Genomic DNA, 20,604 nt, shown 5'->3' with positions numbered 1-20,604 from the left:
TGACCCAATACGAGATGCCGAGGTGCGGCTGAGCAAATGAAAGTCTCATCATGGGGATGGGGCTGAAAAATCATCCAGGGTCACTGGCCTGTTTCTTCCAGTTTGGTGATGGAAAAGAGTCACAGGGGACGCATCCCAGCCGCAGCCAAGATTCAAATGGGATCGCCAAGACAGTGATACGAATGGGAGAAAAAAACTTGCAGCGACTGAAGGCAGAAATTGTGACCACAGGCAACGAAGTGGATGATCGCCAAAATCTCCCGACGAGATTCCAGACGGTGGTTTTGTCCTTCAGTCTTCACGACCGTCATACTCTCCCCACCAGCCCTGAATCGCAGAAAACCAAAATCCCACGTCTTGATCACGGACTGCATTCATCATGATTTCCCGCCTGCCATCTGAGCTGATCTATGAGATCCTTGATCTCCTATCGCCACCTTCCTGGGAATGGCCCGAGAACCGGTACGAGATAAAATGGTTCGTGAGGTTGAGATTGGTCTGCAGTATGTTGAAGTTTTAGCCTCCGTGTCGCGGGAAGAGTGAAACCATTCGTGGTGAATGGCCTAACCGATACTAGAGCGTCTGGATGGGGCCATTATCCCCTGGATTCTGGCATCCATGAACCGGAGGTTTGACTTCCAATTTCTCCCGCTAACTGATCCGATCGCAACGCCCTCGGCCGCGTTAATGGGGCGCCGTCTGGTGTCCGAACAAGTTTACCGCGACCAGACTGCTGGGGGAAGTCGTCTCAATGAGATTAACCAAATTCTGGCTGGGGTCGACGCCGCAATTGATATCTTGGGCCATCAGCATCAGGATCTCCAGAGTCTCCGGAGAGCCTACACTGACAGCCTGATCACCACCGCGATAGCATCCGTTGGGGTGCGTGTCGCGCTGCAAGATTTAGCTGAGGGCGACTCCTCCGTGACAGGCGAGCTTGTCTATAGCGGCAATCGGAGTGTAGCATTGGTCGCTGCTGCGAGCCTTGGTCGCGTCTCTGACATGAAGTTGATCGAGACGAGTGGTGGAGACCTGGAATGGGATGAAGAGGGTTGGCTGTGCCCTCCATTCCTGGCCGCCGCATACACCGGCCAGCTGGACGCCATGAAGTTCCTCATCGACCGGGGCGTGGACCCGAATCGGAAGATAGGTGGCACAGGCGACACAGCATTGCATTACGCCGCGAAGGCCGGTCAGGAAGAGACGACTCAGTTCCTCCTCGATCTTGGCGTGGAACCAGACATCCAGAATGAAAGCCAGGAGACCCCGCTCCTCTGTGCTGCCCCTGCGGGACACGGTTCAATCGTGAGACTGCTCCTGGCCCAGAATATTAATGTGAACGTTGAAGATGAGTCAGGTCGAACAGCGTTACTGTGGGCGGCGACGAAGGGTGCGGTGAGTGCGGTGCAGCAGCTGCTAGAGAGAGAGGATCTGGATGTTGGCTCTGCGGATGGGCAGCATTTTATGCAGAACCCAACGATGATGGCAGCTCTCAATGGCCATGAGGAAGTCTTCCGCCTGCTTCTCTCACATCCCAAGGTCGACATCCATGCGACCGATGAGAGTGGTTTTACGTGCCTAAAGCATGCAGTCTATAGAGGGAAGGAGAGCATTGTTCACATGCTCCTGCAAACACCCGGCCTGGACCTGAATAATCGAGGCGGCCCCCAGGGTACGACCCCCCTCATGTGGGCTGCCAAGGAGGGCCACGAGCGCATTGCCAGAATGCTTCTGGCCCAGGATGGGATTCAGATAAACCTTCGAGGGGAAGGAACGGGCGCAACGGCGTTGGTTGCTGCTGTGATGCATGAGCAGGTTGAGGTGGTGCGATGTCTACTCGAGGAGCAAAGCATCCTCGTCAATGAACCGACGGAATATGAGGACGATGATTGCGAAGGTGGCAACCCTTTAACACTTGCGGCACTTAGTGGAAATGAGGAGATTCTTCGGCTACTTCTCAATCACCCTGATATTGATGTCGAGTATCAGGATGTGTACGGGCGATCCGCGCTCAACAATGCGGCAGGGTGTGACCATGCCAATGTTGTGCGGCTCCTTCTGGAACGTGACTGCATAGATGTAAACACTCGGGATAACGCCGGGCGAACGCCATTAATAACGGCAGTGCTGGGCGGATGCGAACAGTCGATCGGAGTATTGTTGAATGATACAAGAACGAATACTCTCTGCTGCGATGAGAACGAGCAGACAGCGTTGGAGTTGGCTGCAATCAATGGACGTGAGGATATCGTGACCATGTTTTTACGGTCGAATAGGGAGCTCCCCAAAGCTAGTATCGAGGAAGGTCTGGGGGAACTGAAGCATTTCAATGACACCCCGCGTGACAGCGTGAACAAATTACTTCATCGCGGCCTCGACGAAGAGGTTGAGGGAAACCTGGACAGGGCCAACGAACATTACCTAAAAGCAATCGAGCTTGCAAAACAGACGCTTGGTGCCGATGAAGAAGAGACACTTAACGGCCAGATCTTTCTAGCGACCAACTACCGAAAGCAGTATCGCCACAAGGAAGCAGAGCCTCTCGATCGCGACGTTCTTGAGCGACAGCAACGCACCCTGGGCGAGAAGCACAAAGATACCATCATAACTATGGGTAATCTCGCATTAGATCTGAAGGGTCAAGGACGTGTAGACGAGGCTATCCCGCTCCAGGAAAAAGCAGCCCACTTGATAATGGACGTCATGGGAGTGGATTCGGAATCAGCAATACAGAGGGTTAGTGACCTGGCAAACTCATATGCCGCCATGCGGTGGTATCATAACGCCGCAGAGCTGCATCAAAAGGTTCTTGGATGGAGAAAGCATAACCTGGGCAAAGAACACGCTATGACCATTATTGCGATGGATTTACTTGGGATTGACTACCGCGGTCTTGGACAGCTGGATCTCGCTTTAAAGTTGCAGGAGGAGGCAGTGAAGTTGGCCAAAGTCCAGATGGATACCATGCATAAGACGACAATCACATGCGTTCTCAACTTGGCTGATACATACAAGGCTCTCGACAAAGAAGAGCACGACGGAAGTAGTCAACGGACCGGTACTCGCAAAGCAATTGAAGTTCTGGAGGAATATCTACCAGTGATACAGAATAAAGGCGATAATGGCAATCCGCTCTTTGTTGGGATTATGAACAACCTGGCCGTCGCGTATATGAGTGTGGATCGACTGCGTGAAGCACAGGAACTCCTGCAGTCCTGTCATACATGGAATGAGGCAACACTAGGAGACGGTCATCCAAGGACAGCGACCACACGCCAGAACCTCGACTTAGTCTTGGAGAAACTAGGCGAGAACTTTGGAGATTGACATGTATATATGAAGACAGGTTAATATTCTCTTATCCTGTTCCGTCAATCATACGGAAAGTGGGACGCAATCTCACTTCTCCAGGATGATGGGAGCTGGATGGCATCGCCCGAGTTTCTCGCACGCACGTCCAATTCGATTGCTGCGAGTGAGTTGGTCGCACATATTATGAAGATGGATAGAGACCCCCCATTCATGTCCTTTCTATTTGGTATGTATTTATTCCATGGCAGTTTGACTCTCCCTCTGCTTGCAGCTCGGATGGCGCGGGCTGGGCCAAACGTTCCAGTAAAGGGGGCATGTGAGGTGATAATTCGAGCTCACGAGGTTACCGTGATGACGTTCGACACGGAATTTCAGGCATGGTTCCAAACAAATTGGAATACCGTGCGAAGGAGTGTTGGTAATGCTAAGCAGTGGAGTTTCCGTCGTGCCCTTCGATCGACGCTGTAAAGCGCACAGAACCAGTCCCCTGTGGATTCCAAGTCAAACACACACACACACACACACACTCACACTGTGACGGAAGGTGGTATCCATGCAGCAGTGGATGCGGGAAAACCGTGAGTAACGCTGCTAATCGTTCATGGAAGGTCCACCTTCCGCTTCGAGGTGACCACGTCTGTAAATCACGGCCCATGTGTCTATGGTATGTGTGCATTGTAATACATTAATGCCACTTGATGAAAGACGAGGATTAGTCGAGACATAGGAAAAGGTTAACCACCAGAGAAGTGACCGTCCCTGACGGCGATATCCTAGATAGGGGAGTATTGGTTTTAGCAAGGCTCTTGCCTTGCAGACGAGGGCCTCCACTATTATCGTGCTCGCCAAGGCGCGTCAGTCCGCTTTGTCGTTCGGTGACTTCCTTCGGGCGGTCTGAAACACAGTCATCGCTCTCCGCCCTCTATCTCTGCTTCAAAGTGTGGCCACTGCATTTTCTCGCCATGATGATGGGAACGGTGGAGAGAAGAAAGCTGACCTGGAGCTCGCGAGGTCCTGACCGCTTGCTTCCGAATCCGGTGTTTGTTTGCTTTGTTTGCTTCCCACGTGATAGAGGCTGGCTCAGAATTTCGGCGAAAGTTACTCAAATTTTGTTCTCTTCGTGTCTCTCAACGCATTTGTTGGGGAGAGGGCATTGACCAGTGACGGATGGAGATTGTTACGATATGTGGTCCGGGAATTAAGGCTTTGTGCCAACCAGGTGGACAGATATATTTGAGCGACAGCTCGGAGCAGAAATGATACACATTCGACCTTGGAGAAAACTATTTAAACAATTTCTAATCGATCTCCCGGAGGTCAAATCTCCTGTTGTGACATCTCTCGCGGCACATCCACTAGGGATCGGAGGAAGTCGGGGTGCTTCTCGTCGAGACCATGTTATGCAGCGGTTCTTCGGGCTGGGGTAGCACAGGTGGTTTTCAAATCGCACACACAATTTTTGTCAGGTTGGGCAATTGGTTATAGGTGGAAAAGGGGCGCGTCTTGCTCAATTAACCCCTGGTGATGAAGGAAACCTGGTTGAACTGTCTGTTCAATCATCTACCTGCCCGGAGCGATGCAAATTCCGGACTGTCAAGGTCGAAACCAGCTGGCAGTGAATAGGATTTCAAGAGGGCAGTAACGCGGCTCGATAGGCGGCATGAATCATGATTAATATAAGACCCGGAAGAGTCAGGGTCTCTTATGACTGGGGAATCCATTTTACGGCGCAGATCTGCGAGGAGGTTTTGAGCAGAGAAGCCCGAGAATGGGGCCGTGGGTGTTGGTGACGAGAGCTCCATATCCGCCATGTGCTTTGTGAAGCCGCCCAGGACAGCGAAAGTGCACAGTCCAGGCTTCTTTAGTGTGGAGTTCGAATCGCGGGGGCAGCCTTTCCTCAGCTTGACCTCGAGCCGATGCAGGTCATCGAATAATCGCTGAATATAGGTTATTCTCTCGGCATTCAACTTGTCTGTGCACGTGTGGACAATTAGTGAGGCTCTGGGGGATGGATCTTGGAAGGATAACGCCCGTGCAAGTACACACCTATGATGAGTCCGGGGATAGGAAGACCAGTGGCCTCAATGGTGTCTTGACCAAGGAGCTGGAGCCACTGTGTCATGTCTGTGAAAATCGAATTCCTTCGAAAGACCCACGATATTAACAGCCATCTTGTGGCATCGGAATCATCGCGGTCAATGGGTTCTTCGGGGAAAGTCTCCGGTAAGCATCCGGTAGCCCGCCCTCTAGAGCTTTAATCCAGAAGCCTGCGAATACTGCCACTGCATCATAACACTCATAGAAGTCAACAAGCACGGCCACATCAGCGAGCGTCGTAAGTGTCACCGCAAGTGGAACTTGAGATGTACGGCAATGGATGATCAGCATGAGTAGGAGGAACGCAGTCCCTCTCGAGTCTTCGATTTCGATCTCGACATTTCCCTTGGTCTTAAGCTCTGTGGCCTCACGAAGGCCACTCCGGAACATGCGTACGAAATATGGGCAGGCCAGCGTGAGATGTTTGGAGGAGGCTCGGAGACGAAGAATTTGCCGTTCTGCTTCTGCCGACTCGATGGAAGTGGACAGATTTCCAGCAAGAGCGTCGGATTGCACGTCCTTCAAATCGGGGGGGAGGTCGTTTGGTGCGTTGCGCACGATAAAGAGGACATCGCCATCGCGGTCTAATTCATAGCTTGGGCCGTCGGTTGCCATTTGGCTGCTTTCTCTGACAGGTGGGGTTTTGGAAAACATTCTGCGAGGTCTGGAGGAGTCGGGAGAAGAGAAGCACAGCGGAGGGTCACTGACGCCCGGAGGAAGGAACCGGAGGGACTTGTTGAGGAAGGTCCAACTGACTCTGTCGAACGTCAACAACCTTGGTGACGGATCAATTCGTTCATCCCACTATATGAGGATTGGCCAGCACCATTGCTTCGCTACCTCCGAGTCCTGATTTGAGTTCCTCAAGGTGGTGTCAGGTCATGTCGCTTCACTCACTCAATCGCTCTGCCCACATATACTAACATGAAGGTCTATCGGAGGCTTCCTTGCAGGCATATATAGTTATTGCTCGAGAGACCTTCGTGAGCACTTTGGATTCTTCTTCCGCTTTCATCCCTATCACTTTGGTCCTTCGTTTCAGGGTACCCTCTCATTCAAGGACCTTAAATTCAGTTTAATTTGGGTTGGGGCTAGCGTACCGTTATCTTGTGTTCGCTCTTTCCTACTCACGGGTCCACGGGTTGGGTTGGGTGCGCGTGGCTGAAGCAAGCTATCTGAAGAAAGGATATGTTCAAGATAACATGCAAAATAGTATTGCAGGAATAACAGAACAATTTACTTAAGTAGATCCTTATAAACCTTGGAAACTAGTCTTTTTTAGATAGCTGGCCATGTTACTTTGGGTAATTGCAATAGATACCACGACCAGAGTCTTTAGTGCGGGTATTATTGCCAAGCAAGGTGTAGCAAGCCACTTCAATGCCTGAGAATTCAGAAGTTGTCTATTAGATGCCAAGGGGTTCCAAGGTTGAGGTACCAAATCTCCTAGTTAGGTTTAGAGGGTGTTGCCTCGAGCAGAGGCAGGTGTGTCTGTGGCGGCCCCCAATTTAAATTGAGACCAGCACACCATTATCTTGTATTCACTCTTTCCTTGGCTACTCTAAAATCCATTTGTCCAATTTACTCTGAGTGTTTCAGCACTGGGCAGCTGGGCATGGGAATGCACAGCTCAATGTCCGGTGCCCTCCCCCCAAGGACGGACAAAGCAGCTCTCCAAGCCAAAAGAATGTGCACCATAGTGGAAAGTCAGCCCGTCATCGACTGTATCGCCCACCAAGATATCCAAAACCAAGGGTAGGTAGCTGAAAAACGCGACCTTCCCATCAACAGGTTCGGCCAGATTTAGAACCCCAATCGCATCGGATGCGCCGTCGAGCATGACCACGTCGAGCCGAAGGTTCTCATTTGTGAGTGATCCGGACTTGTCCTTTATTTCTCTGGTACTGCGTAACCTGTGCGGCGCACCGCCCAGGTGTCCAGCTGGCTGCGTTGGCTGTCTTGATATTATTACCGTCTACCCTAGTAGCAGGGCACACTTCGTCCTTGGCGTCTCGCCCCCCTTGACAACCGTTCTCAGGCCGCTTCGGCATTTTGCTCCACCGGCCGTCATAGCTCACGTCCATGGGCCAGGAGCTACCTTTGGTGCAACAGCGGTTGCCAAACAATGAACACGCAAAAGGGATTTTGAGCTCCATAGTTACGAGTACTCCGTCCTTTCTGATGAGGCGAGATTGAAGCCACGTGGAAGCGCGATTGTCGTTATTCGTTGCGATAGAAAAGTTTTGCAGGTAAAACCCGGTGCTGCGATAGTCCAGCGTTTGGCACTGTTATGTTGATAATTAATCCTGTCAGCAGATGGTCTCTACAGGAGCTGTTCCACACGATGTGCCTTCACTTACGTGGACGTTGTAACGAATATAATGTTCTGCCCCTTCAGCAAACTCGTCCCATCTTCGTCAACGTCCCAAAACCACATCTTGGAGTGGAGGTGGGCATCGACGTTCTTTGCTTGCCAGCTAAAGTCACGCTGGTCAAGTGTTTCAAATGGCCCAGCCTCGATCCCGAGGTTGCGGAGCGAAACTGAACTGGTAAGATAGCACTCCGCACCAGGAAAGCAATCAATGCTGGCTAGCTTCGGATAGAGGGCCATAACACCAGCGGCGTCCCTCTTGATTTGAGATCCGGGCTCTGTGGTGTCCAACTAGCGCGCAAAATGGTCGAACTCGGGATGATCCCGATAGCTGGACAGGTTATCTTGGGCGATATCGGCTATAGGAATCGATAACGGCGCGGCGTCAGTTGGAACTGCCCATGCTGCAGACAACTGTAAAGCCGTAGTGACGGCAATGGGAAGGAGAAACATTGTGTAGAATGGGCGACGTTAGATGTTGATGCGGCTATGATTCAAGCGGGCCCTATTTGAGCGGTGAATGCAGAAGCAGGAGATTAGATTAATCAAGGTAGCCAACGCTAAGAGTATCGCGATACTTATACCTTTATCCTGTCTCATGCCGTTATACTTTTGGATGGTCTTCTCAGACAAAGAGTTAGGTTCAGCCCTGGAGGTTCTAGCACTGCCCGCGGGCGGCCTATCAAAGGAATCCTGTTTAAGGCAGCCTGTATACACATCATTGGGCCAGGGATGTCGAGTGGATTGGTGCTCCCACAGCAATCTCGCAACATCCCAGTTTCAAGACTGGGGCTCGTGGGTGAGCAAGGCAATCGACGGGACTCTAAGGCGAAACAACACCACCTCACCCTCCTGGTAGCATGACTAATTTTGCACGTCTGCACATAAGTGGGTGAAATGCAGCCACCATGGAGAGGTTGATACTCAACCCGCCCCACTACTTGGCGACAAATGTCCACGAATCTCCAGAATCAATGCAACAAGATGAGGCCTGAGCTGAGACTGCGAAACGCCCTTGCGAGGAACTGTGGGGATCAGCAGAATAACATGGGAAAAGCAAGGCTAACCACAAGGCGGCAGGATCAACACGCAGTAGTTGGCACGAGGATCCCCCATAGATCACCCATTCTGGAAGTGGATATCCATAGCCCTGGAGCCCTGGAGACCCGGCACACACGGTCCGCCATCGACACAACCTTATCCAGATGAGGACACTAGCATTGGCCGCCTGGGTTACTGAACCACGGCTGCCTCCGTTCCCTGCTGGTGCGGCAACAAATAAACAACGACAGATTGGCAAAAATGACAAGGATGGGATTCGACCATGCGATCCAAGATCACTAGTCTACTTGGAGGGGGGTTAGCGAAGGTTCAGGTTGCTGGTGGTTTGGAAACAGTGGGCATGGACAAACTAGCGCCTTAACCACCTGCACTCGTTTACCTGGCCTTAAATGGATAAAAGTCACCTTTTTGAATTTACCAGCAGGAATGAGTATACGACTGTGTTCACCATTGGTTCCATGGATAGTATAAATGGTTTTAGCTTTACCAATTGAGCGAAGGCGAGTTAGGTATCCTGATCGGATTACATCACGCAGGAATCCCAGGGCTGACAGTAGAACAGTATCAACCAAGGTGTTCTTGTGGGATTTAATGCTCTTGTTGTATGCTGGCGTATTTACAACCGCTCGCGCCTCAGCTCCCACTCATACGAAGCAAGGAGGAAAGGACCAACGCCTCGCGTGTCATGCGGAACCACGGGAATGCTGGTGTAGTACTAGATACACGGTCAGCGGGCACTTTCCAATTGTCCACCGGAAACGGCACTCACCTCGAAAGACGCATCGCTATTCAGCGAGCCGACCTGGACAGTCCCCTCCCAGGTTAACGTGCCATTGCGATTGTGGGTGACAAACTCGTCAATCAGGTGTCTGTACGCTTTTGCCGCTGGACCGGCGAAAGTCTCTTCATCCAGGTAGCCCCTCCGCAGACCGGCAAGCCAGCCGTACGTGAACATCGCCGCCGCCGAACTCTCGAAGTAATTCCCCTCAGCGCCAACATACTCCTTGCTCAGGATCAGGTACCACCCGTTCGTCTCGCTGGCCTGGGCACGGCGAATCGCGCCCGCCAGCCGCGTGTAGTATCCCAAGAGCCGCTTGTATCCCGGCAGATCCTTAGGATAGATATCCAAGACCTCGACCAAGGAGACAAAATACCACCCCAGCGCACGGTTCCATACAAGCGGTGACGCCCCAGTCTCAGGATCCGCCCACACAGCCCTCTTACTCTCGTCAAATCCATGAACCAGCAAGCCCGTCCCCCCCGGATCCCGCGTCACAGCCTCAATCTTATCCCACTGCAGCACAATATCCTCCCACGCAGTCTGATTCCTGCCATCGAAGAGCGCCGTCCACTTCGCATAAAAGACATCCGCCATGAAGATCCCATCCAGCCACATCTGATGCGGATAATCCGGCTGACGGTGCCAGAACCCACCCGTCTCGGTGCGCGGGTGCCGATCTAGCATCGCCCGGATGCGGTCCGCGGCAAGCCGGTACTTCTTCTCGCGCGTGCGCTCGTACCAGTACAGGATGTTGTTCCCGATGCGGTAGTCGTCGAGCGAGTAGTAGGTTTCGTTGAAGTCGACGATGCTTCCGTCGGGGGCGACCACGACATCGTCGATTTGCGATCTGTACCACGAGAGAAGGGTTTCGTTGCCGTAGAGCGCGTAGGCGGCTTCGTAGCCCTTGTAGATTGTTGCGCGGCCGTACCAGTAGGGGCCTTCTTGTTCGTGGTTGTTGACGATCCATGAGTCGGCCATCCAGGTGAGGTAGGAGGGGGCAGCCGCTGCTGGAGCGGCGACGAGGAAGAGGGTTTCGAGCCTCATGGCGGCTACTGGAAAAAAAGCAGGCTCCTGGAAAGAAGGCGAATGTCTGTTCACAACGGTTGATGGGCACGAGCTCGTTTTATACTCATCGCGGTGTCTGAGGTGTCTTCGCTCCCCAGACGGAGGGCCACGAATTGCCCGGAAGCCAAGCACAACGCGGTCTTCTTCATTGACGGAGAGTGTCCCGGACTGTGTTTGCCCGGCTGGCCAAGAAAGGGCTTGCTTTGGGACTTCGTCTCACTGGTTCGGTAGCTGGAGTGTATGGAAAAATTGCGAACCGTGAATGGGATCTTGAGTGTAATTTCTCCGGCGCGGCTTAGCTTCGAGGTGCCATGGCGGCGGCGGGAGACTTTTCCGAATGGCATTGGCAACCGGTCTGAATATTCTGTCTTGATGAAGTTCTTGGAAGTGAGATGGTATTTGTCTAGTTCTTCGCTCCGGTCGGCTAGAGCAATATTCTCCGAGTAGTTGATCAAGTGTGGAACATGTCCTGCTGTCTAGATCCGTAGATGTCAGTGATTACTGCTAAGGGCTCACCCAGTGCTCGACCCGTGCACGGGCAAGTGATATGACCGAGAAGACTGGAGCTGAAATCTCTGTTCCCCGTGATTGAGCAAATACTGGACTTTTAGGTCCCTTTGTTGGCCTTTGTAGGGCATGCTCTTCTGTCTTCTTCAACTCAGTCCGTGTGTGGAAGAATGACGGCCATGAGTAACCCTATCCCTATTGAACATCATCAGCTATGTACATAATAATCATGGCTAAAATATCAAAAAGCCTGTACACATCCATGCCAATCCATATACATCCATCTGTGAATCATAGCCTCACCGCATTGACACCATTCACCACCCCATCTACCTCCTTCCCCCCTAACCCTCGAAACCGCCGCGGCCAAATCCCCTGCTTGCCCGGACTCAAAATCCCATTCGGGTCCAGCGCATCCTTGATCCGCTCATTCAGGCCGCGCAAGCTCCCGCCGTTGAAATCATACTGGTCCGCCACAAGGTCCATGTAATCGATATGCGCGCGGTACTCGCTGTACCCATGCCGGCGGGCCAGATGCACCAGCTCGACGAATAGCTTGTTGGCGTTGACGCGTTCCGTCTCGGACGTGCGGTCGAAGTAGATCATGTTGATCATGGCCAGGTGTCGCGGATATAGATGCAGACCGCCAAAGTAGTCGAATCCGTATCGCGCGCAGAGCGGCTTGACGTCGCGGTAGAAGGCCATTGCAGAGCTTCCCTCGGGTGGCAGCACGGGGGAGAAGGAGATGTGGCCGCTGGCGACAGAGTTAGCTTGCAACGGGATACTCGGCGGGAGGGAGGGAGTGAGTATATATACCCATCTTTACCGCGGTACTCGACGGCCTTGAGGGCCATGAGACTGGGCGTGCCGGTTTCCACTGTCCTCTCTGCGGGCGGGATATCCTCTGGGCTGAGCTTTGTCTTCCCCGGCGGCGGGTAAAAGGCCTTCCCTGTGAATGTTGCACTGGGGAGGTCCTGGAATGCCCTGCGGCATCGCGCGAAGCTGTACTCGATCAGCTCTTTCGGTCCGTAGAGGCCGAATCTGGCGGACCAGAAGCCGACCCCGAGCTGGGCCTGGATCTCCTTCAGACGCGCATCGGGGATCGCCCCGTCGCCGGTGTAAAAGTCCCGTCGTCGGCCGTGCTTGACCATCTCGCGCGGCACGTTGCCGATCAGCGGGTGGTTAGGGATGACCTCATGGAGGAGGAGGTCGCGGAAGATATCGATCAGCGGGATGAGGTCTGCCTCGTGGGCGACATCCACCCGGCAGTGCATGAACCCTTCCGGGCTGGGAGTCGCCCAGAGGGAGAGCTTGGTGACGATGCCAAAGTTGCTCTGGCTGAACATGCTCTCGTAGGTTGGGCCGTATCCGCCGCGGAAGAGGGGCCAGCAAGGGGAGTGGTCGATGGCGCCGGCGCCGGTGCGCACGACTGTCCCGTCTGCGAGTACGACTTCCATGCCGCAGATCTGATTCGAGTGGTCGCCGGCCGGCGTGTATCCCCAGCCGCGGTCGAGGGCGTTGCCGACGACGGAGCCCCAGCCGAGGGCGGGGACGGAGCACCAGATGTCCTTTTTCTGGGTTTGAATCTCGCGGTAGATGTCGCAGAAGGTCACGCCGGGCTCGACGGTGTAGTACGAGTAGCGGTCGTTGATTTCGAGGACTTTCCGCATGCATTGCAGGTCGAGAATGATAGAGCCCTGGGGACGCTCGTTAGTACTTGTCTCCCGGGGGATTCGTTGCTGGATCGGTACCTTCACTCTCGCCGCTGGACCTCCGTATCCAAGGTTTTTCCCCCGGGATACCGTCCAGAGTGCGATTTGGTGTGTGTTGCAAATGCGGAGAATCGTCTGGATGTGCTCCACGGTGACGGGGAACAATGTGGCAGAGCTTCCGCGCTTCTCCTGCTCGTCGGCTTGCTCAGCGTATGGGTCGACATAGCGCACGCGGTGTTCGTGGCCGGACAGGACCCCCTGGTCCCCGAGGATGGCTCGGAACTGCTGCAGCACGTCGGCCCAGGTCGAGGCGTCGAGCCCTGGCGGGAGGATGTCGATTGTCGGCGTCTCGCACGCCGTTGCAGCCCACGTCGAGAGCACCTCGTTGGCCATTACATTTTCGGGGTCGGTTAGGGCGAGAGAAAAGGGATCCAAGGGCGAGTACGTCTCCATTGTGAGCAGCGGCGGTGGTGCGAGAGTCAGAAAGAGCTGACTCCTGCATTGCAAAGCTGTCTGTTGGGTTATTTTATTCTTGTTCCTCGACTGGATCCGTCGGCTGCTCGGCCTGGCTCAGAGTTGGAGTCGATGTGTATCTCGGATCCATCCAGCCGGACACGAACGCTGTCTCCAAGGATGAACGTTGATTAACCCGTCGACAGCCCTCTATTCTGAATTTTACGGGAGCCTTGCACCCCTCGCCAGCTCTGACTGCGGCCCTGTAGTCGTCCCCGGAACGCCTGATGAACGGAGCAATATCTCCGTCCCCAGCTACGAAATGATGGGGTTCCACTCGGAACCTTTTGGTTCTGTCTGGTCTGGGGGAAAAGCGGGGGAAAGGCTCCACAGATCAGAGCAGTCCAGGGATGCCATGCGTTGAGTGTCTGGAGTAGTGTAGAAGCGGATACCCACCGCTATAAATGGGTGGCATCAGTCGTCGCTTCTCGCTCTGCAATCCACATTCCGTCTATCTCGTTTTTTTTTTTTTTTTGGTTGATTGTTGTCGTCCTTAATCTCTGATTGACAGCTGATCGACATGTCGTCCATCACCGTCTCGGGCGAGGAGATGCAGACGGTGACCGAGGGCCGTCGCGACACCAGCCTGAAGGCGAACTGGCGAGTGTTTGCCGTCACCCTCTACATGGGTGTGGCTTTGTTCGAGTATGGTTTTGATAAAGGCGCCATTGCAGGTTTTCAGGCCATGCCTGGGTTCTTGCAGGTGTTTGGCTATCAGACCGAGTCGGGGGAATGGGACATCCATGTACTTTACCTCCACACCCCTTAGTTATCTCAAGGATGGCCGCCGTCTGTTGACACTCTTGACCATGAGGCCGGCCCCCAGCAAATCATCTCGTCGTTCATGATCCTCGGCAGCGTCATCGGCTCCCTCCTGACCGGCTTCGTCGGTGCCCATTGTGGCCGTCGATATGGGTTGATATTGGGCTCCGTGATTGTGATCATCTGTATCGTGATCATGTCCGAGACGACCTCCCTGGGGGCCCTCTACTTCTCCAGACTGTTCATCGGGGTCGGCAACGGCCTCCTGCTGAATTTTACCGTGCTCTACCTGCAAGAATGCACCCCTCCTCGGTTCCGAGGTCTGTGCTTGAGCATGGTTACGTGCTGGATCACCATTGGGACGACGATTGGAATGGTGAGTGCTCTCTACGCAGCACCACGGCATGTGGAGACGTGATATGAAAGATGAAGATAAGAGGTGCTAAGACATCCACGGTCCAGGTAATCAACCATCAAACCAGCGGTATGAAGAGTCGAGAAGCATACCGCATCCCGCTATACGTCTGCTATCCGGCGCCAGCCATCCTCATCCTCACCCTCCCCCTGTTCCCCGAGTCCCCTCGCTGGCTCCTGCAGCACGGCAAGCCGGAGGCCGCGCTTCGTAGCCTCCGGTTCTTCCGACAGGGCGCCTACGACGAAGTCGCCGTGCAGCAGGAGTTCGAAGAGATGAGAGCCGCAGCGAGACGAGAGAAAGACCAGGAGCACCTCCAGAACCGGTGGCTGCTCATCTTCGAGCTCTTCCGCGGCGTCAATCTGCGCCGGACAATCATTGCCGTCGCGGTTGGCACGGCCAATGCGGCGGTCGGTGCCATGTTCATCTTGGCCTATGGGACCTACTTTTTCCAGGTGGTGCGTCTTGTCCTGCCTGCGTTGATGGTTCTCGATTCTAACCCATCCATCCACAGGCAAATGTTGGCGACCCGTTCAAGTGGATCATCGTCACCAACTGTGTTGGACTCGCAGGCCTCTTCACTACCTGGACCATCGTCACCCACGTCGGTCGCCGACGGATCATTCTCGCCGGATGCATGCTCTGCACGATCCCGATGCTCCTCATGGCCGCCGTCTACTCCGCCCCCGGCGTCTCTCCCAACGGCGCCGGCATCGCCCTCGTCGTGCTCGTCTCCATTTACGTCTTTGGGTTCAACTTCGGCCTCGAGTCCTACGTCTACCTCGTCGCCGGCGAGATGCCTGCCCAGAACCTGCGTGGGTATACGATGGGCCTATCCACCGCGGTCAGCTTCACCTTTGCGTGGCTGAGCGCCTTCACCACGCCGTACTTCATCAATCCAGGCGAGCTCAACTGGGGGCCCAAGTATGGGTATATCTGGTTTGCCAGCAGCATCGTCACGACCGCGTTCCTGTGGTACTACCTGCCGGAGGTCAGGGGCCGCACGCTGGAGGAGATTGATGAGATGTTCCGGAACAATGTCCCCGCGCGGGACTTTCCCAAGTACGTATGTGTGGAGAGTCTCGAGGCGAGTGCGCGCGCGGCCTTGACGGTCAGGGGAGAGGATAAGCCCAGTTCTGCGCATTTGGAGGCTGTCTGAGATAGACCATGGACCTCCCTGGGGGAGGGTCGTCTGAAAGGGAGCAGCAGGGTGTGGGCATTGGCGGATCCGCTTGTTGTACCGGATAGTTCGTGACTAGGCAGTTGACACGGCTCATTATTTCCAGTCCGTCGTTAGGTATACGTTGTTCTTGCAAGACCGTGGTTGTTGCCTCGATCTCGGACAATCAGACTACTCGCATCCATAGCCCCGAACCTTCCTGGGTACCTCAGCGCCGCGTGGTAACTCGGCTGCATATTACCGCAGCTGCATTGCGCTTTCGCATCGGAACCCTGTTGCCGGCGTTCAGGGAGCCCTGATCCTGGGTAAGCTAGGTGAAGGTAGATTCAGTAATTTCTAGAAAGAATGACATTCCTGACCAGCATCTAAACCGTGGTCTTCTCTGGCCTTCAATCGCTTTGCACTCATCACACCCCATGGACAACAGTACAGTATACTACTACTCCGCAGGCACAGGAACCGCCGGCATCCTCAGCCATCTCGTCTACTTCATCCGCGGCGAGCACCACCAATATGCCCATCGCTGGATCATCCGGGCTCTTGCCGGCATCGCATCAGTTGCGCTGATTGCGCTGCGCCTGACCAACTGGCACCTCGTCCCCAGTCTCACTCTGACAGCGAGCATCTCCACCTCCTTCTTCCTGGGCTTGTACCTCAGCATCGGGGTCTACCGCGTCTTCTTCCACCCGCTGCGGCGCTTCAAGGGCCCGTTCTGGGCGCGGGCATCAAATCTGTACCATATGCACATTATCCGGAAGTCAGATAACTACCTCATCATGAAGAAAATGCATGACAAGTACGGGCCGATTATCCGCACTGGTAAGGATAAACCTCTGCATCAGTCTGTGCTCGCTTATCGAAACTGATCGCTCGTCACCCCATCTCGCAGGACCGGCAAACTTATCAGTCAATGACCCCGTCGCTATCCCTCTCGTGCTGAGCGACCGGGCGACCTGCGTCAAAGGCCCCTGGTACGACCGCTCCCTGCCTCTGGTGAATCTGCACACCGTCCGGGACAAGAGGGTGCATGACGCACGCAGAAAGGTCTTCACCAAGGCATTTACCCCCGCGGCTCTGCGCGAGTACGAGGAGAGGGTGGCTGTTCACTGCGAGGAGTTTGTGAGGCAGATGAAGCGGCTGAGAGGGGAGCCCTTTGACGGATCCGAGTGGTTCAAATACTTCGGTACGCTTGTCCTGTCTGGAATCTCCTTCCTGGAATATCCTTGCTCGGGCGTCTGAAGAGTCATAACTAACGGCCACAATTTCCAGCATTCGACGTGATGGGCGATCTGGGGCTCGGCCGGGAATTCCATATGATGACCTCAGAGACGAACCGATGGATTCCGGTCCTTCTCGAGACAAGCATGGCCCACGTCGGGCCTACCAGCCCTGTCCCCTGGATGGCTCCGATCCTGCACAATCTTCCCTGGGCGGGACGTGGCGCCAGAGCATGGCTCGAGTTTGTCGGGTCGCAGGTCAAGGAGCGGACACAGAAGAAGTCAGACCGGCGTGATGTGAGCTGGAAAAAACCCCCTTTCTTTCTGCTTGACATTCAGACTAACCATACCATGTCAGATCCTCTCCCACCTCGTCGAGGCGTACAATCACTCCGAGAAGAGGGATATCGACTACCAATGGCTCCGCGGCGACACCAGACTGACCATCGTCGGCGGCTCCGACACAACCGCAGCCACGCTGACCTTCCTCTTCTACCATCTCGCCCGGGACCCAGCGCAGGTCGACAAGCTGCGCGCCGAGCTCGAGCCACTCCTCAACGGCCAGCCGCGACTCGATCCCAAGGACGTCCCGAAGGCGCAGCATCTCAACGCTGTCATCCAGGAGACCCTGCGTCTCCATCCGGCGATCCCGTCGGGATTCCCGCGGACAACGCCGCCGGAGGGCATCACCATCCGCGAAACCTATATCCCTGGAGGCACAACGATTGTGATCCCGGTGTATGCGATGCAGCACGACGAGGCCAACTATACCCATGCGGAAGAGTTTATCCCGGAGCGGTGGTATTCCAGGCCCGAGCTGGTTAAGAATCGGAGTGCGTTTCTGACGTGGAATATTGGTGAGTTCGGCTGCACGGTGACTTACATCTGTGGATGTAGCTGCGTCTCTAACATCGATGAAAAGGAACGAACGGGTGCATAGGGAGGGCGCTGGCTCTGGCGGAGATGCGGAACCTTGTCGTCTACTTCATCCACCACTTTTCGGGGGTGCGGTTTGCCCCGGGGGAAGATGGGACGGCGCTGATGACGGAGACGAAGGATCATTTTACTCTGGGGGTTCGACCGTTGCGCTTGATTTTTGAGTAGAGGATTCTGTGCGGAACTTGAATTGTTTATTCACAGTATTCGATGGGGAAGACAATCAGAATGAAACCAGATTTGGCATTGCCTTCGTTCAGTTTGTCACATAGTCCAGTGCCGGAGACCGCTATAACCATTGAATAACCAGAGCTTAGAGATCCGAAAAGTACTGATTGACAGCTTCCAAACAAGCCCGTAACTCCTTCCTATCCACAGCCAGCGAATGGACGAAAAAGTCCGGCCGCACCAGGACATATCTAGTCGACGAGGCATAGCGATCCTGCACTGCAGTGTCTCGATACCCCTTGATCGGACGGATGCCTTCCTCCCTCAACTCCTCCTCCTTGCAAGGGCAGTATGTCTGGTCCTCGACCCCCATCTTCTTCAGCGTCGGTACACTCCCCACATCCAAGCAGTAGTACGTCGCATCCATCGCAGTCAGCAGCTCCGCCGAAACCCCAGACTCCCGAATGGCCGCCTCCACCCCCTGCACCGCCGCCTCAGCATCCGCAGCGCTCCGGACAAAGACAACAAGCCCTAAGCGCGGCAGATTGCGTAGAAACACCGTATCCGACAGAACCGGCACCTCGCCCCCCCTCCGCACCCAGACCTGCGCAACCTTGCGCCCTCCTCCCTTCTCCTCAACAAAGAACCCATCCGGACACGTGCCGGCGTTGTAGACGAGCTTGTCCCGAAAGGCACGTCGAGTCCGCAGCCACGCCAGAGACGGGAACCACCAGATCAGACGCATGCAGGCCCGGTAGACCCAGCCGCCGAGGAGAGAGCGGTCGTTCACGATGCTGCCATTGAGCTTGGTCGCCAGCGTTGCCGCCGTCCATGCGTGTCGGCGTTCCTGCGCCCAGCCGTTCAGGATCCGCTCCCGCACCGCTGGCGAGACGCGCAAGTTCGTCATCAGTGCCAGCCGCCAGCTGAGTGCCTGTGCATCGCGGATGCCCGCTGCGATGCCCTGCCCGCCAAAGGGGGGGAAGACATGCGCGGCGTCGCCGATAAGCATTGTCCGGCGACTGAACCAGCGGTTGACGATCTTGGTGGCGAAGCTGCGGTGACAGTGATTACTTTAGTGGGTATTCTAGTGATAAAATTGTAGTAGGTGGGGGAAGGGGGTCTGACGTACGTGAATGGTCTGCACCGGATGAGCTTGATACAGTCTCGCGGGAACTCGACCGTCCTTGGCCGCAGCGCTGGGGAGAATCGAGACCCCGGAATTGCGGTCCATGGACCAAACTGTCTCCAGAAGCCGCCCTCGACATCATCTTGCGCGTCCCCGGGCTCGACGGAGTACTCATGTCGCCAGAACCCGGAATCCGGCGGTCCAAATCGCCCACTCACGGCCGGCCGGTGCGCGCTGTTACAGAAACTAGGAGCGCCGTGTCAGACATAGTAGTTACAAATTCGAAGGCAGATTGGCAACGCGACTTACTGAAACCCACTCGGCCAGAATATGTCATGTACCTCCTGCGGGGTGTACCCCAGCTGCCAGAGCGGAAAGTCCGGGTGCGATTTTGGCGTGGGGATGGTGATATGCAAGTTCGCTGCGACCCAGGTCCCGACGTACTTGTAGAATCCATCCACCTGGCGGATCCCCTGGGGCTCCAGGAACTTCTTCCGGACGACGCCACGCTTCCCGTCGGCACCGACAAGCCATGCAGCCCGGACAAAGTGGTGGGAACCGTCGCGGGCGACGTACTCGACGGTGCTGTGGTCGTCTCGTTCCTCGCACGCGATCGCTTCGCAGCCCGGCCGGACAGTGCAAGTGTGAGAGTACGATCGGGCGATCAGGCTGCGGATCTCACGCTCGTAGTTTGGCTGGAACTGGGTGACGTTGTTGGAGACGGCTTGCTCGGCCCAGTCGACGGTGATGTCGAAGTTCATGAAGGTGGGTTGTCGGAAGTTGCCGCGATGGAAATGGAGGACGCCGATATCTATCCCGTTGGGAAGGGAAGAGATCAGTTAGGGCTCGTAAGGGTTCCTGTTTTTGAGGCCTGGGTGCATGCATACCTTGACCGACCCTGCTGGTCAGGCCGTCGCCAATGCCAATCTGGTATGAGATGCGAACTGCATCGCCGTTGACGACGATTCCTCGGGGGTCCTCGCACACTTCGACTTCTTTCTCCAGAATCAGAACCTGTGATTATCTTTGATGTCAGTTCGTGTCCGGCTGGTCTGATATTCCGCGTCATCAAGCGTACCTTGATCTGCATGCGGGCCAGGAGAGCTCCGAGGGCCAGGCCACTCGGGCCAGCGCCGATGATGAGCACAGTGGTTTCCTCCATGTTCTCGGGAGGGTAGTTGAAGGACGAGAAATGCCCCAAGCATTTATTTCATCCCACGAGCGTCGTGAAGCTGTTCGGTTCGTTGATACCGCTGGCTGCAGGTCACCATAACCAGAGCCATTTGCCAGAGAAAGATCGGCTACAACCACCCGGAGACGATAACCTTGGAGAATCCAATGCCCCATTGGTATTTCTTCCTTGGATAATGGATAATGGACTAG

At 54.9% G+C, this 20,604-nt stretch overlaps 6 protein-coding genes across 6 annotated transcripts; 2 read left to right on the top strand and 4 right to left on the bottom strand.

The window, feature by feature from the left end:
- Nucleotides 1-4,669: 4,669 nt before the first annotated feature.
- On the bottom strand, nt 4,670-6,063 carry BJX67DRAFT_391560 (uncharacterized protein; the record flags this gene model as incomplete). The annotated part of the gene is made up of 3 exons (XM_071034809.1): nt 4,670-5,284; nt 5,359-5,530; nt 5,590-6,063. The coding sequence occupies 3 exons, from the start codon at nt 6,061-6,063 to the stop codon at nt 4,869-4,871; spliced, it is 1,062 nt and encodes a 353-aa protein (XP_070881093.1). The 3' UTR covers nt 4,670-4,868.
- Nucleotides 6,064-9,387: 3,324 nt separating this feature from the next.
- Nucleotides 9,388-10,686, bottom strand: BJX67DRAFT_391557 (glycoside hydrolase family 88/105 protein). Its single transcript, XM_071034808.1, has 2 exons — nt 9,612-10,686; nt 9,388-9,557 (listed from the first exon to the last, which is right to left on the bottom strand). The coding sequence occupies exons 1-2, from the start codon at nt 10,665-10,667 to the stop codon at nt 9,459-9,461; spliced, it is 1,155 nt and encodes a 384-aa protein (XP_070881092.1). The 5' UTR covers nt 10,668-10,686; the 3' UTR covers nt 9,388-9,458.
- Nucleotides 10,687-11,091: 405 nt separating this feature from the next.
- On the bottom strand, nt 11,092-13,360 carry BJX67DRAFT_375523 (FAD-binding oxidoreductase; the record flags this gene model as incomplete). The annotated part of the gene is made up of 5 exons (XM_071031709.1): nt 11,092-11,112; nt 11,289-11,313; nt 11,545-11,949; nt 12,012-12,892; nt 12,947-13,360. The coding sequence occupies 5 exons, from the start codon at nt 13,358-13,360 to the stop codon at nt 11,092-11,094; spliced, it is 1,746 nt and encodes a 581-aa protein (XP_070881091.1).
- Nucleotides 13,361-13,970: 610 nt separating this feature from the next.
- Nucleotides 13,971-15,879, top strand: BJX67DRAFT_391553 (general substrate transporter; the record flags this gene model as incomplete). The annotated part of the gene is made up of 4 exons (XM_071034807.1): nt 13,971-14,165; nt 14,235-14,558; nt 14,645-15,052; nt 15,109-15,879. The coding sequence occupies 4 exons, from the start codon at nt 13,971-13,973 to the stop codon at nt 15,751-15,753; spliced, it is 1,572 nt and encodes a 523-aa protein (XP_070881090.1). The 3' UTR covers nt 15,754-15,879.
- Nucleotides 15,880-16,190: 311 nt separating this feature from the next.
- BJX67DRAFT_391551 (cytochrome P450) lies at nt 16,191-18,141 on the top strand (the record flags this gene model as incomplete). The annotated part of the gene is made up of 5 exons (XM_071034806.1): nt 16,191-16,593; nt 16,664-16,957; nt 17,044-17,288; nt 17,350-17,848; nt 17,914-18,141. 5 exons carry the CDS (start codon nt 16,191-16,193, stop codon nt 18,093-18,095), a joined length of 1,623 nt encoding a protein of 540 aa, XP_070881089.1. The 3' UTR covers nt 18,096-18,141.
- A 99-nt stretch (nt 18,142-18,240) lies between these two features.
- Nucleotides 18,241-20,383, bottom strand: BJX67DRAFT_375520 (uncharacterized protein; the record flags this gene model as incomplete). The annotated part of the gene is made up of 5 exons (XM_071031708.1): nt 18,241-19,147; nt 19,225-19,467; nt 19,531-20,032; nt 20,119-20,122; nt 20,300-20,383. The coding sequence occupies 5 exons, from the start codon at nt 20,381-20,383 to the stop codon at nt 18,241-18,243; spliced, it is 1,740 nt and encodes a 579-aa protein (XP_070881088.1).
- Nucleotides 20,384-20,604: the final 221 nt, after the last annotated feature.

This window comes from Aspergillus lucknowensis, assembly GCF_044049455.1.
Source record: "Aspergillus lucknowensis strain CBS 449.75 chromosome Unknown BJX67scaffold_73, whole genome shotgun sequence".
Lineage (NCBI taxonomy): Eukaryota > Fungi > Ascomycota > Eurotiomycetes > Eurotiales > Aspergillaceae > Aspergillus > Aspergillus lucknowensis.
The sequence above is the reverse complement of the archived record's forward strand: the minus strand, read 5'-3'. Positions and strand labels throughout refer to the sequence as shown.

Coding starts and splice junctions, on each gene's coding strand:
- BJX67DRAFT_391557 (XM_071034808.1), bottom strand. CDS start 10,667: ATGAGGCTCGAAACCCTCTTCCTCGTCGCCGCTCCAGCAGCGGCTGCC. Junction 9,558..9,611: donor ATAGCGATGCGTCTTTCGAG/GTGAGTGCCGTT, acceptor CCGTGTATCTAG/TACTACACCAGCATTCCCGT.